The sequence below is a fragment of the Polypterus senegalus genome, chromosome 1 (genome assembly GCF_016835505.1).
Source record: "Polypterus senegalus isolate Bchr_013 chromosome 1, ASM1683550v1, whole genome shotgun sequence".
In the NCBI taxonomy this organism is placed as follows: domain Eukaryota; kingdom Metazoa; phylum Chordata; class Cladistia; order Polypteriformes; family Polypteridae; genus Polypterus; species Polypterus senegalus.
This window is the reverse complement of record NC_053154.1, coordinates 325,100,931-325,125,099: the sequence shown is the minus strand read 5'-3', so window position 1 is coordinate 325,125,099 and position 24,169 is coordinate 325,100,931. Positions and strand designations below refer to the sequence as shown.

General features: G+C 36.8%; 1 protein-coding gene across 1 annotated transcript in view; it reads left to right on the top strand.

Moving 5' to 3' along the window:
• tm9sf3 (transmembrane 9 superfamily member 3) overlaps positions 1-24,169 on the top strand; it is a 114,632-nt gene that overhangs the window by 11,708 nt on the left and 78,755 nt on the right. Inside the window, exons 2-3 of the mRNA XM_039737321.1 lie at positions 15,710-15,905; positions 21,661-21,783. Coding sequence (XP_039593255.1) covers positions 15,710-15,905; positions 21,661-21,783 — 319 coding nt within the window. The remainder of the gene's footprint in view (positions 1-15,709; positions 15,906-21,660; positions 21,784-24,169) is intronic.

Sequence of the window (24,169 nt, the reverse complement as noted above, 5' to 3'; positions counted from 1 at the left end):
TGGGCGTACAAGTCGGGGTCTGTTTTTATGATTGATTTCTCAGGTTTCAAGACCTTTCCTTATACGCGAGTATATATGGTATTTTTGCATGTATTAATTAATTCATTTATTTATTTATAAAAAAGGGATTTTATTAATTTGTTTGTCTTCCACAGCTAATCCTAAACTGGGTTTCTGGGACAACATTCTTAACAGTAAGGTCCACACTTGCCAACTCATACTGTTGGATCCCAAGGTGTTCCCAGGCCTTCTGGGTTCTGAGTCATCCCTGGGGTCTCCTCCCAGTTGGTCGTGCTAATAGAACCTCTTCAGGGTGGCTTCTGGAAGGCATCCATATCGGATGCATGATTCACCTCGAATGGCTCCTGTCGATGCAGAGGCCCAGTGAGACTACTCCAAGCCTCTCGTAAGAAGGTTCCCCCAACCCTGTATGTTGTTATTCTTGATTGGCAAACCTCTTGATTTTACTTTTTGACAATACATTGATTTTTCTCCTAAAAATTATATCCCTGTGAGCATTCAGCCTCTTTTTGTATTTCAGATGCCTTGAGAGTTTAACAGATTTTGTCTTAATTTTACATCTATCTAAAGTGTTTGTTCAGGTAATTAGTGAGTTTATATTGGCCTTCACTGAGTCTGTGCTTTCCTTGATCCTGTAACAAAAGTGGCAGATTTCTGTATACATACTTGTTTATAAACATAACTCAAGTTAAGTACACTTTGGTGGTTGTAGCTCATGAGAACATAAGAAATTTTATACATGAAAGGAAACCTTTCAATTCATCCAGGTTTCCTGTTTATCAAGTAGCTAATATGCCCCAGTACTTAATATTTTTTAAATCTGTGAGGTTACCTTCCATATTAATGACAAGCTGGACTGCTCTCGTAACCCATAGGAGCTAATAAAGAAGGGGCACAGCAGACTGTTGTTTCTTGGGAGACTTTGCTCCTTTAATCTGAATAGTGGTATCCTTTACATGTTCTATAACTCTGATAGCCAGTGCAGTTTTTCTACTTTGTATTGTGCTGGGCTGGTAATGTCTTTCAAGTGATGCCCACCTAATCAGCAAGTTGATTAAGAAGGTGAACTCGGCTATGAAACACACTGGAGTGAAGGAGAGAGTGATGGCAGTATTGGTGGCCATTGTGAACAATTCTGTACATCCTTATCTCTGATACACTAGCACTGAGGACTTTTAGCTAACAAATTATTTAGCAGATGTGTGTTAGAAAACACTACTGAGGCTCTTTCTTACCTATAGCAATACGCCTTTATAAAAACTTATAAAGATTATAATCTTATTAGCTGTGTGTTTGAGGGGGTGTTTGTATAGTTATAATATTTCTATATTTCCTGAGCTTCTAGAAAAGCTACATTTCTCCCTGTGACGCACAAGGTGCTATCCATGTATTTATTTATCCCTCCATCTATTTGAGTTAAATAAACCATGACTGGCCCAGGTGGCTGTGTATCCACTTGCCAGCCTTACTTGTTTTGTTCTAACATGCCAAAGACTGTTAATCTCCACATTAAATATGTGCATTAATGGGAAATGTATCAGTGGTTTTATTAAAAAAAAAAAAACAGGAGCAGTGCTACTACAAGCTAGACCTCAATGTATACCTAAGTTTGATTGTAATATCTTTTGATTTTTGACTGCTGTGGTTGTGTTTTTTGTTTCTGTCATCATTTGTGATGATGGCATTCCTTGTTTAACTATGATGTCTTAATAATTGTGTTTCATCAAGCAGTACATTTTGTGATAAGGTAAGGTGGAGCATGATGGCTAATTTGAATAAGCAACAGCTCTTCTGTCATCAGTTGTCCATTTAGGTCAGACTTGTAATTTCTTGCTTTGACTTAAAACATTGTGAGCATTCTGTTTCTTAGTTATGCACATTCACATATTCTGTGACATAAAACTAACATTTAGAGTGAGCATTTGTGCATTAAGAGCTAAAAGCTCTTGATTTTGATCAGTGGGTGACAGATTGGTGCATCTGTACGTATTTTATTCAGGCTGAAACATGTTTTCTAACCAGTTCTGCCCCACTTACAACTCACTTTCATAGAAAATAACATTAAGTAAAGAAATAAAATATACATAGTGTAGAGTGGGCTAAAGAAAGGTAGAGAGTGCAGTAATATAACAAACAAGAAATGTCTTTATACGTTTGCTGATGCTTTTAGATCTCCTTTCAGCTAGCTGTCTGAGAGACTCACCATAATTAATTGTTTTTTTGCTGTTAATTATATTTTCATCTTGTGCCTTAGCAGTGACTTTAGATTTGGAACATTAACTGATGCATTCTTTTATCTTATTTCACTAGGGCCCTATAATTTCCGTGATGTGGAAAACACGGACGAAATCACGGTATAAAAAACGGAAATGTGCAGGATTTAGAGACTGAATTGGGTGACTGTTACAAAAATTTCCAATAAATAAACTGTAGTTCTGTCATTCAGATATTTTTTAGTTGTTTGTTTTACAAGCAAACTCAATTATTGTAGAGGCACGGCTGGATTTCTATCTGTTTGTGCGAGTGTTTCCTGCATGTTTTCTCGTTAAAAGCATGCGAATTAGCTAGATGCATGAGACACAAATGTCGAAGCGAGCAATATCACATACCCTAACTACAGTGAAAAAACTAAGAAACACAAGCTTAACTGCAAAATTGAGGGCACAACAATATTTCAGCGACTTTTATGAAACTGGACAACGACTTTTCTGCAAGTTTTGCCAGCATACCATAGTACCCGTTTAAAAATCAACAGCGATGTTTCAGGATTTAATAAATGTTTTGCCTTACGGTGACGAGGCACACAAAGTCCACATTTGACTCTTCCTATGAACTCGGCACCTACAAACCTGGGCAGAAGAGCAGGCTTCTCCTTGGATGCAACAAGCCCTTAAAAGCTGGGGTCTCTCTCTTTTTTTTCTCTTTAATTCCCGGATTTAGTCTCTTGCAGATTAGTTTGCTTTTGCTTTGTTATTAATTATTTTGTTATATGCAGTAGGTGAAGCTACAGATTTAATGATGCACGTTTTCAATCTGTAAACATTTAAGGTTTAAGAATCATTAGAAATAATTTACATAATTACAATTACAGGTACTGAAGACCAGTACTTTTTGGCAGATGTTGCCTTTATGGAGAGCTGCAACTCTTCCACCTTTTCACAGGCAGCACTTCAGTCCCTTCATAATAACCAGCTGAATCTTAATGATATTTTAGCAATGGTTACAGACAATGCATCATACTGTCTGAAAGCATACTAGGAAGTTTTTAAAGGGTGATGCCTAACAGTATGCATTCAACCTGCTTGTGTCATGTCATCAGTTTTCTGGGAGAGACCTGGCAGCACTGTAATACTTCAGGAAGGCTGCAGCTCTAGTGACGTGGATAAAGTCTGCCTTCTTCAAGAAGCCTGCTAGGAACCCCCGAGGCAGGAAACACCACGTGGAATACCTGGTTCAAATCAGTAGGGTACCTCACTGAACATAGTCACTTCTACAAAAAGTTCTTTACAAAAAGTTATTTCTGGCTGAGAACACATCAGCTCAGGCTGTAACAAATATTCTAGACAAAAAAGGTGAAGTTAACCTTCATCTCAGAAAGATGCATCAGACTAGTAACAGTTCTTACAATTATGGAGAGCACTCGCTGTCCTACTGCAGTCTCCGCATACAGCCTCATGGAGGATCTGGGCTCCTATCTTATGAATGGCACTGCAAAATAAGGTTCAGTTGTACTAGTGTGCTGTTTCATTAAAAATAATGTAAAGTGCCACTTCATTGTGTTTATTTTGTTGTAGCTGTTGCTACTTACAGTAAAAAAAAAATCTTAATCAAGGAAAAATAAAATGGTAAAAAAAAACCCAGAATTTGTGAAAAATAAAACTGATTCCATAGGGCCCTATTTCACTCCATGATTTCGATCACAAAGCTAAAGAGGTTCCCATAGGCTGTATGTCATGGTATTCAACAAGGTTTTACTAAAATTTTTGGAACATGCTTTATTTAAGTTAGGTTGCATAAGAATAGAATGTTAGTTTTAGGTGGGATGCTGGGATGGACACTAATTCCCAGCAACTCTGAATTTAATTAAATAGGTTCAGGAAATTAATAAACATGGAACTGGCAAGCCCACTTATGACACCCTTCCCAGATATAGCAAAGTTCTCAGTACTATTTTGAAAATGTTCTAGCAATCTAAAATTGGCACATTTGTTAACTTTAAAATACCCTTAATTGAGTTTTTAATACTTGTGTACTTTTATATAGTTCTCTTCACTGAGAATGTTGCATGTATAGCTGATAAGCAGTACTATATTACCCAGAAGTAAGGAGATTCAATTAATTTATCATTAATCATTTTATTTAAAAAAATATTTAGCATTAAAAAAACTTTTCCTTAAAGCTATATTTTCTTTGAATTTTTTCACCTATAAATTTCATTGTTTAGTACTAGGAGTACATTTGAGAATTAAATCTCTCAGGCAAGCTAGATAATAATCATGCTGACAGCAAAAAAAATACGTTCTGACGTGGTGGAATGAAACTGCAATTAAATTCTGCTAAAATTTAACAAGAGCACTCGAGTTGCAACATCTGTTAAATAAACACCAAAAACACACCGAAAATGAAAGTTTAATGGTGACTGTAGTGTTAACATAAAATAGTAATGACACAAGTTTAATCATTTAAAAATGTCTGGAGACCTCAAGCCATCTGAATGTCATGTCACATTATACTTTTCTACTGATTTTTCAGCAGTCTTGAATTTATGTAATCTTGGCGTGTCGAAGGCAGTCATGATGCGCTTCTGTGATCACTAGTCAGGCATAGCTAGCAACTCAGTCCATCAGGTTTGATTTTGGTAATCTTGTGTCTTATGTGTGAGAACTGATAATGAACAAGTGCTTACCTGGAAGTGCAATTCATATAATGCGGTTATGTGGAACTGGCTGACAGAAAAGAGACTCGTTTGTCTAATATAATGTGTTTTACGTACAATGATAGAATGGAAAAAAAGCCAGGGAGGCCAAGATTGTGCATAAACTTGCGGTACCTATAAAGCCTTTGCACAGTCACCAGCTCTGTCTGGCAGCATTTTACAAGCTGTCAGAAAAACGGATAAGCTTGAAGTGCTTTAAATGTGAATTTGATTGGACACCTTCCATTTTTATCATCGCAGATCATTTTAAATACCATGGGGTAAACATCTCAAATAAATATAAAGCTCTTTATCAAAAACATTTTGCCATCTGCATGGAAAAAATTTCGCTAGACTTGCATAGATGGTCAACCATTCGTCTCACTTTAGCTAGAAGAACTAACATTGTTAAGATGAATATAATCCTTCCTAAGCTTCTCTTTTTATTTCAAAATATTCCAATATACATCAATAGATCTTTTTTAAGAAATTAGATTCAACCATAACATCATTTATTTGGAATTGAAAACATCCACGTATCCATAGTGTGACCCTACAAAGACCTAAGGCGGAAGGTGGCTCTACCTAACTTTGTTTTATTACTGAGCAGCAAATATACAAGCTATCAAGACATGGATACAAATAGATATACATTCACAGGCTTGGTCCGCAAAAGAAATAAAATCCTGCATTACTTCTTTATATTCCTTGCTTTGCACCCCAATAAATACAATTTATAATCAATATACCAACAACCCAATTGTGCTTCACTCTCTCAGAATATGGAACTAATGTAGAAAGTATTTTAAGATAGAGCAGCTTTTATCTGTGGCATCTCTGCATGATAACCACCTTTTTCCACCCTCTCAAATGTATGCAGGTTTTAATGTGTGGAAAACATTTGAGATTAAATCACTTAGAAATCTGTACATAGACAATGTCTTTGCATCCTATGGACAATTACACTCCAAATTTAACTTTCCAGCAACACATTTCTTTTACTACCTTCAAATATGAAACTTTGTTAAACAGAATCTGCCCAATTTTCCTCACCTCCCACCTACCTCTATGATGCAAAAAATATTCATCATTCTTGAGGACTCGGACAGCATTTCCGTAATATATAAAACCATTTTACAGTCCCTCCCTTTCAAAGATCCAAGAGTACAGAAAGAAAAGGATCTCTCACTCAACATATCAGAAAAGGAGTGGAAAGTAGCAATGCACAGAATTCACTTGAGCTACATATGCGCAAAGCATACAATTATTCAACTCAAAATTATATATCAAGCGCATCTCTCTCGTTTAAGTGTCCAAAATGTTTCCAGGGCAAGATCCAACCTGCGAACACTGCCATCGAGCTCCAGCCTCACTGGGTCACGTTTTGGGCCTGCACCAAATTAACATCATTCTGGACCAAAATCTTTAAATGCCTTTTAGACAGCCTTGGTGTGCCAATCCCTCCTAATCCACTAACAGCTGTGTTTGGAGGACTTTCAGATGGGCATAAAGTGGAGGAGGACAAACAAACTGTAATGACCTTTACTACACTACTGGCACGTAGACTTATCTTGCTCAATTGGAAGAATTGTAACTCTCCTATTCTAAGTTAGTGGGTAACTGATATTATATACTATTTGAAACTGGAAAAAAATTTAATTCTCACTTAGAGGATCTGTACAAAACTTGGCAGGATCTAATCAATAACTTTTTAGAATAAGCATTTAAATTGAGGAAGCAGGTTCTTTCCCCTCTTTTACTCCATTTATATTCATTTATTAATGTTATCTATTTACTTATTTTTACTAACGTAAAGTTTAACTCTTAGATAGATACTTTATTAATCCCAAGGGGAAATTCACATAATCCAGCATCAGTATACTGATACAAAGAAACAATATTAAATTAAATAGTAATAAAAATGAAAAACAAAATAAAAATAAAAAAAAGCAGACAATAACTTTGAGTAATGTTAGCTCAAAGCTTTTTTTGTAAAACTTGAGTTATTTGTATGGAATGTTATTTGATTTTAATAAAATCATCCATCCATTATCCAACCCGCTATATTCTAACTACAGTGTCACGGGGGTCTGCTAGAGCCAATCCCAGCCAACATAGGGCACAAGGCAGGGTGCCAGCCCACCGCAGGGCGCACACACTAGGGACAATCTAGAATCGCCAATGCACCTAACCTGTATGTCTTTGGACTGTGGGAAGAAACCAGAGTACCCGGAGGAAACCCCTTGCAGACACGGGGAGAACATGCAAACTCCACACAGGGAGGACCTGGGAAGAGAACCCGGGTCTTCTAACTGCGAGGCAGCAGCGATACCCAGTGCGCCACCGTGCCGCCTAATAAAATCAAAAAAAAAAAAAAATTGATTTGGTCGGATGCTCTAACACTATGATAATAATGTTTTTTCTTTTTTAAAAAAATGGTTATTACACATTTGCTTAGCAGATGTTATGTAAACAGTGGTTGCAGCTTTCTGCATGGGTGTTAATTCTCCTACATTTTCAGTGAGTATGACCTGTAGAGAATGGCATCCTGCCCATGATTGGTTCCTGCCCTGCTTCTAAAGATATCTGGACAGACATTGTCTGTTTGTAACCCTGTACTGTATACGTGGGTTAGACAACGAGACAACCGCGCTACTCTGCCACCGTATTTCCCCCACATGTGTAATTATTAATAGTATTCATTATTTAAATGAAGTTAAGGATTTATCTGTAAAATGTAATATTTATAGTTTAATGCTTTTCATCATGAAGTGATATCAAGTATAAATCTAAGAATGTTAAGGTGGAGAGACATGGAATAGCATAAACTGAATGTGTTCTGTGTGGTGATTGCTGCTTGCGGCTGCCGTCGATGCAGGAGGAAGCCCCAGAAGCATGTAGCGATTAGCAACTTGGTCGTTTTTAAGATGACATTTACGATGGTCTACTTCAATAATAACCTGCAAGATTAAAGTGGACATTTCGAGGTTTAAGCCGAAATTTCCACTTTAATCACGAAATATACCTTTTCACTGTGTCCCTAACTTTTTGTTTTTCCCTCTGTGGCTCAAATAGCCGCCGTACATTCTGATGCTGTTGTGAGTGTGCAAAAAAAAAAGAGATGGCACAGAAGATGGTATGTGAGACCTTTAAAATGCACTGTGTCATTAGGATGGGGAATATGCAGTGTTTGAATTTTAAAGCACCACGAATGCATTTGTATGTCGCCATTTTGCTTCACCACTTCGAAGCAGGCACATCAATCCTGTACAATCCCTAAAGCTACTTTCTGTCATTAGATAGTAAACAGAGACTCTGACATCACATTCTTTTATCTCACTACGCCCCCTGACTTTTTGCTGGTACTGCAACTCGCACCCGCGTCTCATTAATTTCTGAGGACCTGCTCAATGGACAAGTCAAATGAACCCTGGGAATGCGTGACAGCCATGATGCATGCACGTATGTGTTCTGAGTGTGAAGTATAAACCGGCCTTTAAAGTTTTTGAGGGGAAACTGCAGTTGTGGACTACTGATGTAGTGTACTAGGAGAGGTGAATATATTATTAAGAATGGAGTCCAAGTTCACTGTGGTTGTAGAATGAGCTTTTGTTTTAACAGCATCATTTTTTTTTTGTTTTTTTTAATTGTTAATTTATTTCAAACCACTCAAACACATCCAGTAAATAGGCTACGATCCTGTAAAAGATTTATAAATCATATCTCCTTAAGTTACCAAATAAGCACTGATTTGAGAGAACTTGTTCCTAATATCCTGTTTTCAGTTAAACTATGATTAGCCTATGATATCACCACAAGAATTATTTTCAAAAATGGCTTTCTTTTTTCATTTCTGCAGTTGTGTGCTTGCATAAACTTTTGTTAATCGCAACACGTTCAGCTAGGCTGGTTTCCCAGCTTTTTGTCATGGCTTATACAGGTCAGTAAGGAACATGTAATACACAAACGGTGTAACTTTAAAAAAAAAAAAAAATTAGACATTTTTTTAAATTGACTGTGCTGTGTAAAAGTAAACATACCTGCATAATAAGGATGTTTAACATGCAGATTTATTTGATGCACACGAGGAAATGGCTGGTAGTTTAAAATGTCCAAATAGATTTACAGTCATCAAGGCATTTTAGGAATGCTTATTTGTATACCAAATGTGATTTCCTCTAGTAACACATGCAAGCTCATTGGAGAGCAAACGATTTCAGTAACATTTTGGGAGAAAATTGTGTCAGTTTGAAAATAAACTGTTGAGTTTATGACAAGTACAGAAAGTTGGAGTGAGTTTATTGAAAATAACTTGTCTTACCAAGCAATTGCTGCATTAACGGAGACAAGTCTATATACTTAGAAAGATAAATCTGTGCTTTTTTGAATGCTGACAGCATGGGAATTTCAAAAATAAGACTGAATAACAAACTGCTCATCAGTTGGATAAGGAAACAGACTCTGGAATAGTGGCAAATGAAACTGTCACAGTGTAAGCAATTGCTGCAGCATACAGAGACAAGTGTATGACCAATTGAAAGTGAAAGGTCTGCTGTTTTTTACTGAATAAATGGCTGACCTTTGAAACAAGGATTATCTTAGGCTACAGAAGGAAAACATTGTGCACACTTGGAGCACTTATGCATCCTCTGTAAAAATTTGCCTTACTGTCAGTCCCAGAGATGATGAATGCTGCTGAAGTTTAGTATTTTGAAGCACATGGAATTGTTGTTCATGTATGTTGTCAATGCTCAGTTCGTTCTTGTCATTGTGCATATCATCAGTCAATGGGAGTGGCTTTTCAGATTGAGGGCTTTTACACTAAGCTTTGCTTGAAAGAGTTTTAGCATCATCATATTGGTGTAGCTTTACTGATACCAATGCGTATATGTAGAGTACAAATATTGGTACTGGATATTGTCTCTTGTGCCCCTAAGTCAGGTGTGCCCACACTTTTTCGGCTTGCAAGCTACTTTTAAAATCTCCATGTCAAAATGATCTACCTACATTGAAAATGCTATATATATAATATACTGAGTATCAGAGGTGGGTAGTAACGAGTTACATTTACTCCATGTGGTTTACTTGAGTAACTTTTTAACAAAAATTGTACTTCTAAGAGTAGTTTTACTGCACCATACTTTTTACTTTACTTGAGTACATTTGTGAAGAAGAAATGCTACTCTTATTCCGCTACATTGGGCAACACTGGAATCGTTACTTTTTTCCATTAGAAAAAGTCTGACAGACAATTTTCAATCTGCTCTGTGTAGCATGTGCTGTCAAGTTGCGCACACACCTTCCATTGCGTCTCCAGCTCTGACGCGAGGTTTTGGATGATCCCCAAATCAAGGCGCTGCAGGTTTGAGGACAGATGTTGCATTTTTCATTTGAAAGCATTAACTGAGCTAATCATATTGACCATGGTTTTCTCTTTTCCTTGCAGCTTTAAATTAAACTCATTCAACAGGTTGGTCAGATCGGAAAAAAAATGCCAAGTCTAGAGGCCATTGATCGTTATTAAGTTGCTTGTATTGTGCATGTTTAATGACAAGGAGAAACTCCTTTTTTTCCAGCCAGAGGTCTTGAAATCTCAGCAGGAATTTCTCCTTAGCCATCTGCCTCAAAGAAGGCATCTTTTATCATCTCTCCATCTTGGAAGGACTTTTTATGCTTAATGATCGAGTGACTCACCTGGAACTATGCTTCGGTGTGTCTGCCTTTGCTTTTGAATTTAGCCGAGTGAAAAATGATGGCTGTCCGATTAACTGTGATTTTAGTTCCCTCTCCTTTCTCTTTCTCAGATCGCTTTTCGGAAGGAAGTCAGTTTCGTAGTTTTTATGAACAGTTCGAAAGTGCCTTTCCACATTTTCCTTCTTTGGAATAGCAATGATAGATTGACAGATCAGACAAACACACTTCGATTGTGACATTGTGAGAGAAAAAAAATCCAATTCCACATCCAGCCCATAACCAACAAATTTTTTTTAAATCCCTTCTTTAATCGATGTAAATTGGAAAGCTAACTAGATCACTTAGATAGCCGGAGTTTTGCAGTAGCTCGCGCATTTAATCATTCGTGCGAGATGACCAGTGTGTTAGAAGAAAAGAGATCTCAGCCCTGTATGTCAATCAAGTGGCAAATGCCACAGGGAGGATATATGATAGACTAACATTTAAAAAAAATTTTTTTGAATGCAGAGCGATCTGCCTGCACTTCATTTTCTGTCTACCAGTTGATTGTGATTGACATATTGGACACCCCTGCCCTAGGTATGTTATCTTTTTTTTTTTTGGTTAAGTTAGATATGTTTCTTTTTTCATATGCCTTTAAATTTGGTGCTTGAAAGGTTAACTTTGGCCCATAGGTGTTCACCAAGAAACAGTTTTAAAAATTTTGTGGTCCAAGCGTAAAACTTCTTATAGTTTTTTAGACCCATTTGTATGTCTGTCCGCTTTTCACGAGAGAAATACTTAACGGAACTAGATCTTTTTTTTCTATAACTTGCTTGATCATTCAGTTGATTTTGCGACTTTCTCATCGCGCTAAGTATCATAGTTCACTTGTACCGATTTATTAGCGCAAAGCCGAGAGAAACTCATTAGGCTGCGGGGAGGGGGGCGGGGCCCCTCCTCATTGTCTACCTTGGGGTGTAACCTTAACTCCGTTTAGTTAGCGAACGAGAGAACTACTTAATGGATTTAGATCTTTTTTTTATATTCGCTCTAATCTGAGACAGAGGCTGCTAGTGGAGGGAAGGGGGAAAAGTGATGTCGGGAGTAGAGAGCTGGGCCGGGCCCTGCTCACTGTCCTGTTTCACTAATATGCGGGCAAAGCTGTGGGGCATGGCTAGTATTAAATGATTATAGGTGTGGATTTAGCATTTGCAATGCAGATGGCAACAGGAATGACTTAAATATGAAAAGTTATGATCAAAGAATGCTCTGTTTTGCATATTTTCAACATGTCTTTTTTTTTTTTTTAATTTTTTTAAAATGTTTTTTATAATTCCTAATTCATTCACCATAGCAAAGTTGTGTAAGTTAGGTTTTTTGGCACATGGGTCTGTGTGTGTGTGTACTTGGCGACTGACAAATCTTCAAAGGTGAATTGCTTCTTGACTTGGTTCTTAGTAGTATAAGAACTGGGTTTAATTCTCAATGTAGGTACAGAAAGAAGATGATTGTATAATTGGGGTGTATCATTTTCAGTATTTATTAGTGCCTTTCTAATTTATGTGTATGTGATGCTAAGCTGCTGATGTCTGTTCATTGCTGGTCACAGTTTGTGACTCATGAATGAATGAAACAGTTTGAATGTGGTGAAATACCTGCAGGTTAGTTTTAGTAGTAGGGATTTATCCTGATGTGCATGTTGCTTACGTTGGGTCAAAAAGAATTTTACGTTATTTTATAGTCTAAAACTATACATCACTAAGAAAAGCAATTTTTATTTTATAAACAATTAAGCGTTGACCACCTATAAATTATTTTTTTAAAGAATCTGTCGAATTTATAGATACAGGGAACAGTCAAAGTTAACTGTCGGACATGTTCCAGTTACAAATTCATATCAAATGTAACTGAAAAAAGTAATACTGTAGTAATGCCTCTCTGATGCTGCAGAGCTACCAATAACCTCAATTACTCACCCCTTCAAAATTACTCATTCCTTAATTTTTTTTCTATTTTAATTACTTATTGTAGAAGTATGTATTGTCCTTAATGTCTGCTAAAGGGCATTTTTTGTCATGTAAATTCAGATCTGGTTATATTTACCTTGTTGCATCATTGTTTTTTTTTTCTTTTTTCTTTTTCTATCCCGTTGCTACATCGGGAAAAGGGTGTTTAATATCTCATGTTAAAACTGTATCTGTGTTACTGGTCCAGCATTTCCTCAATAATATAAAAACCTCACAACCAGCTGTTTATAAATTCTAACATACTGTATGATAGTATAGTTTAGCTGCATTATTGGTTGAATTTTACAAAGGCAAAGGCATTAATTTTTCTTGCCCTCAAAAAAACATGATGAATAAAACATATGTCAGTCAGCAGTGTTTCAGCGCAGCAAGGTAATACCCAGGAACAGACCATAGTCTCATGTGGATCCTTTGTTTATTGAAGGTTGTCTAACCAGGGAGTGTAAAAGTAGTCTTGGGTAGTACAGCATTTGATTCTTGATCGGAATTATGGTCCACTAGTAAGGAACAGCTGGACTTCACTTTTTCACTTTCTTGTTTTTCGCTACCTTGGTTTGTAAACTGTATTAGTTGAATTTAGTGAAAGTTCTGTTTGTAACTTGGATGTTCCAATTATAATCTTAATTACCCAGTTTTGCAGATGTAAAGGTAAAGAAAAGTAATCAGTTAGACCAGCACATTAGAGTGAGTGTGATTGTGTAAATTGCTGTGGTGCACGCCTTTGAATAACAAATCTCAAAAGTCAGGCTGCTGTATTTCATCATTTGCACTCATCAAATATTAGTTCACTGTTTGGGAGGGAGTGTGTACAGGAACAATTAAAGGATTGACATACATGCCACATATTCATCTATTCATGCAAGTTCTGTTTGTCACAAAGATTCAAAGTAGCAATGTTGCTGACCTTGCAAGGTGGGGGGCAAGACTCTCATTGGCTACTTTATAGTGTGTTTTAGGTACATTTAAAATGGAAGAATATCAAACATCAGCTGTGGCAAAATTTAATTTATGGTCAGAAATAGTTTGTAGCCTGGCTGAACAAGCACTAAAAGAGGATTCTTGAGTTCTGTAATCTGTGATGAACAGATGTGTCTGTCTTGTGTTGAAGATTTTTGGAATAGGCTTTAGCGCCTCATGACTCTGAGTGTAATTAATTGAGTGCAGAAAATGGATGGATAGACCTTGTCACTGGTATGTGGTGTTTGATTTCTGTAGGAAATTGGCTTGATCAGTTGGGTTCACTATAAAGGTGTCAGAATAATGTCATCCTTATGACATTGTCTTCAAGCTGTAAAATTTTCACTATAAAGGTGTCTGAATAATGTCATCCTTATGACATTGTCTTCAAACTGTAAAATATCTACAAGTAGTATTTTAAATTTTATACACCTACAAAGGAGAGATTTGGTTTGAACTGACAGCCTTAGTCGTATTTTCACTTTTGATAGATATGTTTTTAATCATCCTCTCTTTCCATTGTTTGTTCTTTCCTCGTCATGTCAGATCTTCAGTAGGTAGATCAAATTAATCTGAGCCCATTAATCTAGTCTATACATTTCAATCTCATGCACAAGCCTTGGTTCCTTCCTTCCAAATAAAGTGATATTAAATCTTTTTATAGATGTTTCCATTTCAAGTCTGACATGTTGAGCATGTGCTCAGCTTTTACTCCGGAGCCCATCCTGTGCCCTGCTGGCAGTGATCCTTACTTTGCAGCTTTTCATGACTTTTCTTAAGGCTGTGTCTGACTTGGTGACACAGTGCATTTGCCCATTAGCACTACTCACATAGGTGACTTCAGGAGTGTGTCTTAGTATCACTTTGTTGGCTGCGGTTTTCATATACGAGGTGTGTTCAAAAATATGAATGTCAGTAATTTCCCAACCCGCTATGTTTAAATAAAAAGCAATTATTACAGTAAAAGATACATTGCCATTAATCCCTCTCAAAATACTCCCCATCACTTTGAACACACTTATTCCATCATTCTTACCACTTTCTTGAAGTCCTCTTTCGTGAGTGTCTTTAGTTGCACTGTCATGGGTGCTTTGATGTCCTGCAAGTCAATCGAGATCCAACATCAAGGTGATGATGATTGTTCTTTTTGACATTGATGGAATTGTGCGAGCTGAGTTTGTACCCAGGAACACTACGATGAACTCTGAATATTACAAGGGCTTATTAGAGTGTTTAAGAAACGATGTACATAGAAAACAACCTGAGAAATGGGCAAACGGTTTCATCCTCCGTCATGACAATGCTTCATGTCACACATTGCTTCTGGTACGGCAATTTCTGTCAAATAAAAAACATTATGGTGTGTCCTTATCCACCTTATTCACCGGATATGGCACTGTGTGACTTCTAGCTCTTCCCCAAACTCCAAATGACTATTAAAGGTAAACGTTTTGAATCGATTTGTGACATCGAGACAGCCACAACAGCACAACTAAAGATTTTCACTAAGAGAACTGCTTCAGAAAGTGGCAAGAACTTTGAGATAAATGTGTTTGAATTGAGGGGGAGTATTTTGAGGGGGATTAATGGTATCGTGTCTTTTACTGTAATCATTTTTTTAAATTTAAATATTCACTGTAGTTTTTGATCACACCTTGTAAACTTTCTATTTGTCATATAAACTACTTAAAAATTTAATTAGGATCATGTAACACTTTGCCAAGTGTAACCTGACTACATAGCTGTATCTCAGGGTTACCTATGCTTGTGTCATAAACTAGAGCCAATATTTTGAACAATTCTTAATCAATTGGCTATTGTATCATCTGTCTGTATTTCCCCGATAAGGTGCATGTGGCTTGCCTTTTCATTTGCCTCATAATTTTGTGTTATATTCTTTACTTTGTAAAGCAGTTTTATATGATATTCTGTAGAAAAGATTCTACATTCAATATAGAAGCATTGATAATGTAAGAAAAGTCTTTTAGAGTTTATTTTTCCTTAATCTACCTGCTCCAGTCTTTCTATGTTGTTAGAGCTTTTGGTCTGCCTTTCTGCTTTAGTTCACTTTAAAAAAAAAAAACCTGGTGACATGCTGAGTTTTCTTTTTTAGTATATAGAAAAAGAAGAGGTGGTCTTGTGGATGAACACAGTTGGGCCGTACCACAATCGGCAAGAAACGTACAAGTATTTTTCACTTCCTTTCTGCGTTGGGTCTAAAAAGACAATTAGCCATTACCATGAAACACTGGGAGAAGCACTTCAAGGAGTGGAATTGGAGTTCAGTGGGCTTGACATCAAATTTAAAGGTATGCCAAAAGTAAACTAAACAAGTTTTAATATTATTTGCTTTTTTATTAGTATTGTACAGTGGTTACCATCTGAAGTTTAAAACTTTGATTATTTGGACGTCCTAATTAAGTGACATTTATCTGTTGTTACGGGTTACAGGTCTAGTCAGAATACTCCTTTCTAAATAAAATTCTGTCGTCTTAAAGTTGGAAACAAACTTTCCTATATTTCATTATGTGTGGACCTGAAACTGAATATACAAGTTAGAGGAAATCGTTAAGGGAGTGTTGTTAAAAGTGTGAAAGCCAAAGAAGAATTAAAAGCATTAACAGCCACAGTGGGTGCAGGGAAAGGTAAAGCATGAGGTTAGAATGTTACTTTTTTTTTCCAGTGTTTTGAGGAATGTGTAGTTCTAAGTTTAATATATGCCTCGCCAAAAATTTTTTTGTGTTACTTAACCCATGTAGTTTGTAGTGATGTCTGAGAAAAATGTATAATTCCATGTTTTTATATTGATCAGACAAAATGATTCAGAATAAGTTATCTATGGTGACCAATCCTGAACAAAACAGACCATGACAAAAAAATCTTCCATTACTTACAGTGGTGTGAAAAACTATTTGCCCCCTTCCTAATTTCTTATTCTTTTGCATGTTTGTCACACAAAATGTTTCTGATCATCAAACACATTTAACCATTAGTCAAATATAACACAAGTAAACACAAAATGTAGTTTTTAAATGATGGTTTTTATTATTTAGGGAGAAAAAAAGTCCAAACCTACATGGCCCTGTGTGAAAAAGTAATTGCCCCCTTGTTAAAAAATAACCTAACTGTGGTGTATCACACCTGAGTTCAATTTCGTAGCCACCCCCAGGCCTGATTACTGCCACACCTGTTTCAATCAAGAAATCACTTAAATAGGAGCTGCCTGACACAGAGAAGTAGACCAAAAGCACCTCAAAAGCTAGACATCATGCCAAGATCCAAAGAAATTCAGGAACAAATGAGAACAGAAGTAATTGAGATCTATCAGTCTGGTAAAGGTTATAAAGCCATTTCTGAAGCTTTGGGACTCCAGCGAACCACAGTGAGAGCCATTATCCACAAATGGCAAAAACATGGAACAGTGGTGAACCTTCCCAGGAGTGGCCAGCCGACCAAAATTACCCCAAGAGCGCAGAGACGACTCATCCGAGAGGTCACAAAAGACCCCAGCACAACGTTTAAAGAACTGCAGGCCTCACTTGCCTCAATTAAGGTCAGTGTTCACGACTCCACCATAAGAAAGAGACTGGGCAAAAATGGCCTGCATGGCAGATTTCCAAGACGCAAACCACTGTTAAGCAAAAAGAACATTAGGGCTCATCTCAATTTTGCTAAGAAACATCTCAATGATTGCCAAGACATTTGGGAAAATACCTTGTGGACTGATGAGACAAAAGTTGAACTTTTTGGAAGGCAAATATACCGTTACATCTGGCGTAAAAGGAACACAGCATTTCAGAAAAAGAACATCATACCAACAGTAAAATATGGTGGTGGTAGTGTGATGGTCTGGGGTTGTTTTGCTGCTTCAGGACCTGGAAGGCTTGCTGTGATAGATGGAACCATGAATTCTACTGTCTACCAAAAATCCTGAAGGAGAATGTCCGGCCATCTGTTCGCCAACTCAAGCTGAAGCGATCTTGGGTGCTGCAACAGGACAATGGCCCAAAACACACCAGCAAATCCACCTCTGAATGGCTGAAGAAAAACAAAATGAAGACTTTGGAGTGGCCTAGTCAAAGTCCTGACCTGAATCCAATTGAGATGCTATGGCATGACCTTAAAAAGACGGTTCATGCTAGAAAACCCTCAAATAAAGCTGAATTACAACAATTCTGCAAAGGTGAGTGGGCCAAAATTCCTCCAGAGCGCTGTAAAAGACTCATTGCAAGTTATCGCAAACGCTTGATTGCAGTTATTGCTGCTAAGGGTGGCCTAACCAGTTATTAGGTTCAGGGGGCAATTACTTTTTCACACAGGGCCATGTAGGTTTGGATTTTTTTTTCTCCCTAAATAATAAAACCATCATTTAAAAACTGCATTTTGTTTTTACTTGTGTTATATTTGACTAATGGTTAAATGTGTTTGATGATCAGAAACATTTTATGTGACAAACATGCAAAAGAATAAGAAATCAGGAAGGGGGCAAATAGTTTTTCACACCACTGTATGTTGCACAATTCACATGTGAAGTCATCCAGTTGTATGCTCACAGCTTCCTAAATACATTTTATGTTAAGTAAACTGTATTTTTTTATATTATTTGCTGTTGTCCCACTTTGGGCACCACAGACTCCTCTTCTGCATAAAAGCATGGACTTAAAAACTTTTCTCATCCATCACTACAAACTTGACACTCAATTTTTTTTTGTGTTACTTTAAGAATAAATGTAGCCTCTTTTGTTCTTTTTGTAAGCTGTTTCTGAATCCTTGAAATGAAACATTGACTGATAAATCATTATGGCTACAGCAGCATTTTATTCCACTACAAAATGCTCGGAGAGGTCTTTGATTATAATTTCTATGACATATTCTCCAAAAGGATCTCTTAATTCATAGTGGAGAAGCAGACACCTTGTACAGTATATTTGAGTACTGGCTGAAAGGAAAAACAGGAAATGTTTTTGTTATTTGTGGAAACTGGTTATTTAAAAGGGTTTTGAAAGGAAGAATGCAAAGTGGAAGGAGAAAGAGGGTTGAGTGAGGTGTGGCACATTTGAATATCATTAACTTACTGAGAAGCAGAAGTCCTGAGAGAGAGAGAGATACGGTTACAGTAGCGTCTTCTTGGGGAGTTGTTACAGGTGGTGAACCCACTGGGATATGTTAGACACAGCTGATGCCATATTCCATTTTAAAGCCAGTTCACATTAGAAAACGTCTGAAGAAAACAAATGGATGTAAAGGAAAACACAATTGCACTGTTTGTGAATGTAAGTCAGGTCATCTGATATGACTGTTTGTGAAATCGTTAATTGTTATATGGTACCCTGGGCAGTTCTTAAGAAGTCTCTGGATTTAGCGTCATAGCTACTTGGTTAGGACAGCAAAGCTTTGTCTAGTTGCAGGGAGCCATGTTTCATTCCCTAAACTGTCTAAACCACAAAATCTTCTCTTTCAAAGCCTCACTACACAGTGTTTAGTAAGTGTTCTTTTTTCCCTGTACTTTTTTGTTGTAATGATATACTAAGAATGAAATCCTCAATCAGCACCATTTTTAATGTTATTAAATCTGTAATGGACTGTAATGTATGCTAGTGCACTGATCTGCTCAGTTTCCTGTATTTACAGTGGTGTGAAAAACTATTTGCCCCCTTCCTGATTTCTTATTCTTTTGCATGTTTGTCACACAAAATGTTTCTGATCATCAAACACATTTAACCATTAGTCAAATATAACACAAGTAAACACAAAATGCAGTTTTAAATGATGGTTTTTATTATTTAGGGAGAAAAAATCCAAACCTACATGGCCCTGTGTGAAAAAGTAATTGCCCCCTTGTTAAAAAATAACCTAACTGTGGTGTATCACACCTGAGTTCAATTTCCGTAGCCACCCCCAGGCCTGATTACTGCCACACCTGTTTCAATCAAGAAATCACTTAAATAGGAGCTGCCTGACACAGAGAAGTAGACCAAAAGCACATCAAAAGCTAGACATCATGCCAAGATCCAAAGAAATTCAGGAACAAATTAGAACAGAAGTAATTGAGATCTATCAGTCTGGTAAAGGTTATAAAGCCATTTCTAAAGCTTTGGGACTCCAGCGAACCACAGTGAGAGCCATTATCCACAAATGGCAAAAACATGGAACAGTGGTGAACCTTCCCAGGAGTGGCCGGCCGACCAAAATTACACCAAGAGTGCAGAGACAACTTATCTAAGAGGTCACAAAAGACCCCAGGACAACGTCTAAAGAACTGCAGGCCTCACTTGCCTCAATTAAGGTCAGTGTTCACAACTCCACCATAAGAAAGAGACTGGGCAAAAACGGCCTGCATGGCAGATTTCCAAGACGCAAACCACTGTTAAGCAAAAAGAACATTAAGGCTCGTCTCAATTTTGCTAAGAAACATCTCAATGATTGCCAAGACTTTTGGGAAAAGACCTTGTGGACTGATGAGACAAAAGTTGAACTTTTTGGAAGGCAAATGTCCCGTTACATCTGGCGAAAAGGAACACAGCATTTCAGAAAAAGAACATCATACCAACAGTAAAATATGGTGGTGGTAGTGTGATGGTCTGGGGTTGTTTTGCTGCTTCAGGACCTGGAAGGCTTGCTGTGATAGATGGAACCATGAATTGTACTGTCTACCAAAAAATTCTGAAGGAGAATGTCCGGCCATCTGTTCATCAACTCAAGCTGAAGCGATCTTGGGTGCTGCAACAGGACAATGACCCAAAACACACCAGCAAATCCACCTCTGAATGGCTGAAGAAAAACAAAATGAAGACTTTGGAGTGGCCTGGTCAAAGTCCTGACCTGAATCCAATTCAGATGCTATGGCATGACCTTAAAAAGGCGGTTTGTGCTGGAAAACCCTCAAATAAAGCTGAATTACAACAATTCTGCAAAGATGAGTGAGCCAAAATTCCTCCAGAGCGCTGTAAAAGACTCATTGCAAGTTATCGCAAACGCTTGATTGCAGTTATTGCTGCTAAGGGTGGCCCAACCAGTTATTAGGTTCAGGGGGCAATTACTTTTTCACACAGGGTCATGTAGGTTTGGATTTTTTTTCTCCCTAAATGATAAAAACCACCATTTACAAATTGCATTTTGTGTTTACTTGTGTTATATTTGACTAATGGTTAAATGTGTTTGATGATCAGAAACATTTTGTGTGACAAACATGCAAAAGAATAAGAAATCAGGAAGGGAGCAAATAGTTTTTCACACCACTGTATCTTTTGCATTGTTGCCTAAGCTTTATATTGTCTTTCTTTTTAAACTGGTCCTGAACAATATTACCTGCTTGTTTCTACTTGTACTATAGTCTTGTTATATTTGTTAGTTACCAGCCCAGTACTGTATTATAAAATTGTTAGTCTAAAATGTACCGATTTAAGCAAAAATACAGGATGAGTAAAGCTTATGTCAAAGAACTTTAAACCTTTTAAAGGGGCAGTATTAAGGAAATTCTACACTGATTGTTTTGGAGACAGAGGAGTAGAGAATGTAAGGTTAAAAATAACAGACTAGGCACACTCCTAGCATAAGGCCAGCAGTCTCTCCTAAAACTGACACAAGTATCAATAAATATTAAGGGGTTTTATTTTAAAAAACAATGAATACATTGCATAGAAGTGAACTTCACAACATCTTTTTAATCACATGCAGTATGTAGAAAGGAGGTTGTAGCAAAATATTCCTGTCTAGTGTTTAGTTGTTCGAGTTTTTTAGATTAGATATTAGATATTGTACTTAATGTTGCACTGGTTTCATCTTATTCCCTTAATCTTGTAATATGCATAAATATGCTAAATTTGTTTAATTTTAATGTCATTTAGTTCTGTTAAATTCCCCTGGATACTTAACACTATCACTTATTTCAAGTGTGAGCCATCAGGTAGGTTCTGGGGGTGGTCCTTAGTAATATCTATGTTTGTGTGACTCCTTCACTCTATGGGATTGAACAGGTCTTTAGCTGTATTCTGTTTAGTTTAGAACATTTTCATGCAAGTCTTGATATGGTTCAACTAATTATTATCTTGTGTTTCTTTACAGAGGAAGTTATGCAGGCAACATACTGTGAAATTGACTTGGATAAGGCAAAAAGAGATGCCTTTGTATATGCCATTAGAAACCACTATTGGTACCAGATGTATATTGATGACCTACCAATATGGGGTAAGACTTGTATATAAAACTAAAGAAGTTAGGAAACTGCTGTGAATGTTAAGACAGTTTTAGAGTGCCCCTTCATTTCTGAAATATGCTCATTTAAATATGTCTGGGTTAACCTATTAATGGGCATTATAGTTCTAAATAGGCTTCACTTCTATCACAGATAAAAGTAAACCTGTAATCATCCATTTTCATACTCTATACAATAAAATTTAACAGCATGTAAAATTCTATTTTATCATTATCATTCAGTACAATTGTGCAGGAAAAGTGCATTTCACCTTCGAGACTTGGTATGGCGGTTACTATTAGTACGAATATTGTGTCTCCAGCTTGCACAGGGAGAGAGCGAGAGATTTCTGCATGTATATGCAGTTATGCTTATAGCCTGTCGGATGTGGCAGGACTAGCAGAAGTTGCAGCAAGTAAATTTCAAGACCAGACTCAAACTGCCAATTTGGCTCGTCTCCACCGGTGACGGCACAGTTTGCTCCAAGTGTTAATACCAAAAACAATGTGTTTAGTGTTTCAGTGCTTTGAAGGATAATCCTCCCATCTCCCTATTAATATGACATGTTAATAGAGACATGTAATAGCAGAATTGTGCAGTTAGCAGAACAAATAAAACAATATACTTTATTGTTATATACGAATTTGCAAACACTGAATTTGTCATTCTTATTACTTCTAAAGGCAAACTATCATTCATTAGTTTAACCCATAAGTTATATATATATATATATATATATATATATATATATATATATATATATATATATAAATAAAATAAATAAATAAATAGTGGAAGACAGCCCCCCGTACACAGACATTTATTGCCTTCTCTTATTCACAACACCTCACTAGGCTCTAATCAGCCCAAACTCGGTCCCTTCTTTCTTCACTGTTCTTCTCTTTCTGCTGCCTTTACTCCTCCACACACAAGCTCCCATCTCCTTCCTCCCGTCTTCGGCTCATCTAATGGAGTGAGGCGGCCCCCTTTTATAATGTCCCGGATGTGCTCCAGGTGCTACCTGATAGACTTCTGACGGCACTTTCTGGTGTGGCGGAAGTGCAGTATGTGCACCTGGAAGCGTTCCGGGTGTTCCTGGAATTACTTCCAGCAGCACTTCCAGTTGTGGCGGGAATAAATATATAAATTTGAGTACTGTACATTTAACAAAAACTCAAGTAATTTTTAAGTTCTGGATTTATGCATAGGTATAAGAAATGTTAAAGTCAGATCACTCATATAAGAAATCTTGAAAACATCAGAACAAAGGATGTTTAGCAGGAGTTTTGAAATAAAGGAATCATGTAACTCTGTTAAGTTTAATTTCATCTGAGGCTTTAAAGTTGGGACAAATGTAAATAAAGGAGGAACAGATTTAGAAAGTTAAGGCACTATGAGTTTCTGACATTTGAAATTTGAATTAATTTGACTAATCCATTAAATATTACACTTCAGTAATATTTTTAACCCTTTAACAGCAAATTTTACACATTTAACAGAGTGCTTCACTGACTTTAAAATCATGCTACAAAAACAGCTTTAGAGGGTTTGTTTAAATTGAAATATCTTCAGTTATCTTTGAGTTCATTAATTCAACAGTACATATATTTTAAGCAGTATTTTTCAGCTACTCAATAGAAAATAGAATACAATTAGAACGTGCACTTGCTAAGATTAATGAAGTAGTTCATCATGATACCATTCTTTGTAAACCTGATGCTGAAATCCCCCCCCAAATTATAACCTCACACTCTTTGTTGTTACATTGGGGAGATCCTCTTTTACATATTAAAGTTCAAACTCTGCATTGTATTTTGATATTTATGAATGACACTACTTTTTTACTTAAGTGACAGTTCAGTAACCACTTGATGGATATACTGCAATTTTAAAGCTGATTGTTACTGTTAGTATTGATATATTTTGTATAACAAAAAAGGCACAGTATTGTTAACTTAAATATCAGAGATACTTTAATAAAAAGCAATCAGATGGGACTCTGTTTTGCCATGATATCAAAAGGTTTTGAGTATTGTAAAATTTCACTGGTATTGATTTTGGTTACAAAATTTCTAGTAATATGACATCACTAAAGTACAGTGAAGAGGGCCTCATGATTTGGGCATGTTTTGCTGTCTTGGGGACTAGGCAGACTGCTGTCATTGAGGGAGAAAAATATATTCCAAGGCTTATCAAGGATTTTGACAGGATGATGTCTGGGAAGCTGTCCACCAGCTGAAGCTTAGTAGAAGTTGGGTGATGCAGCAGGACCGTGACCCTAAACATTGCAGTAAATCTACTACAGAATGGCTTGAAAAAAGAAAATAATAAACTCTGTAAGGAGGAATGGTGCAGAATTCCTCCTAAATATTGTGCAGG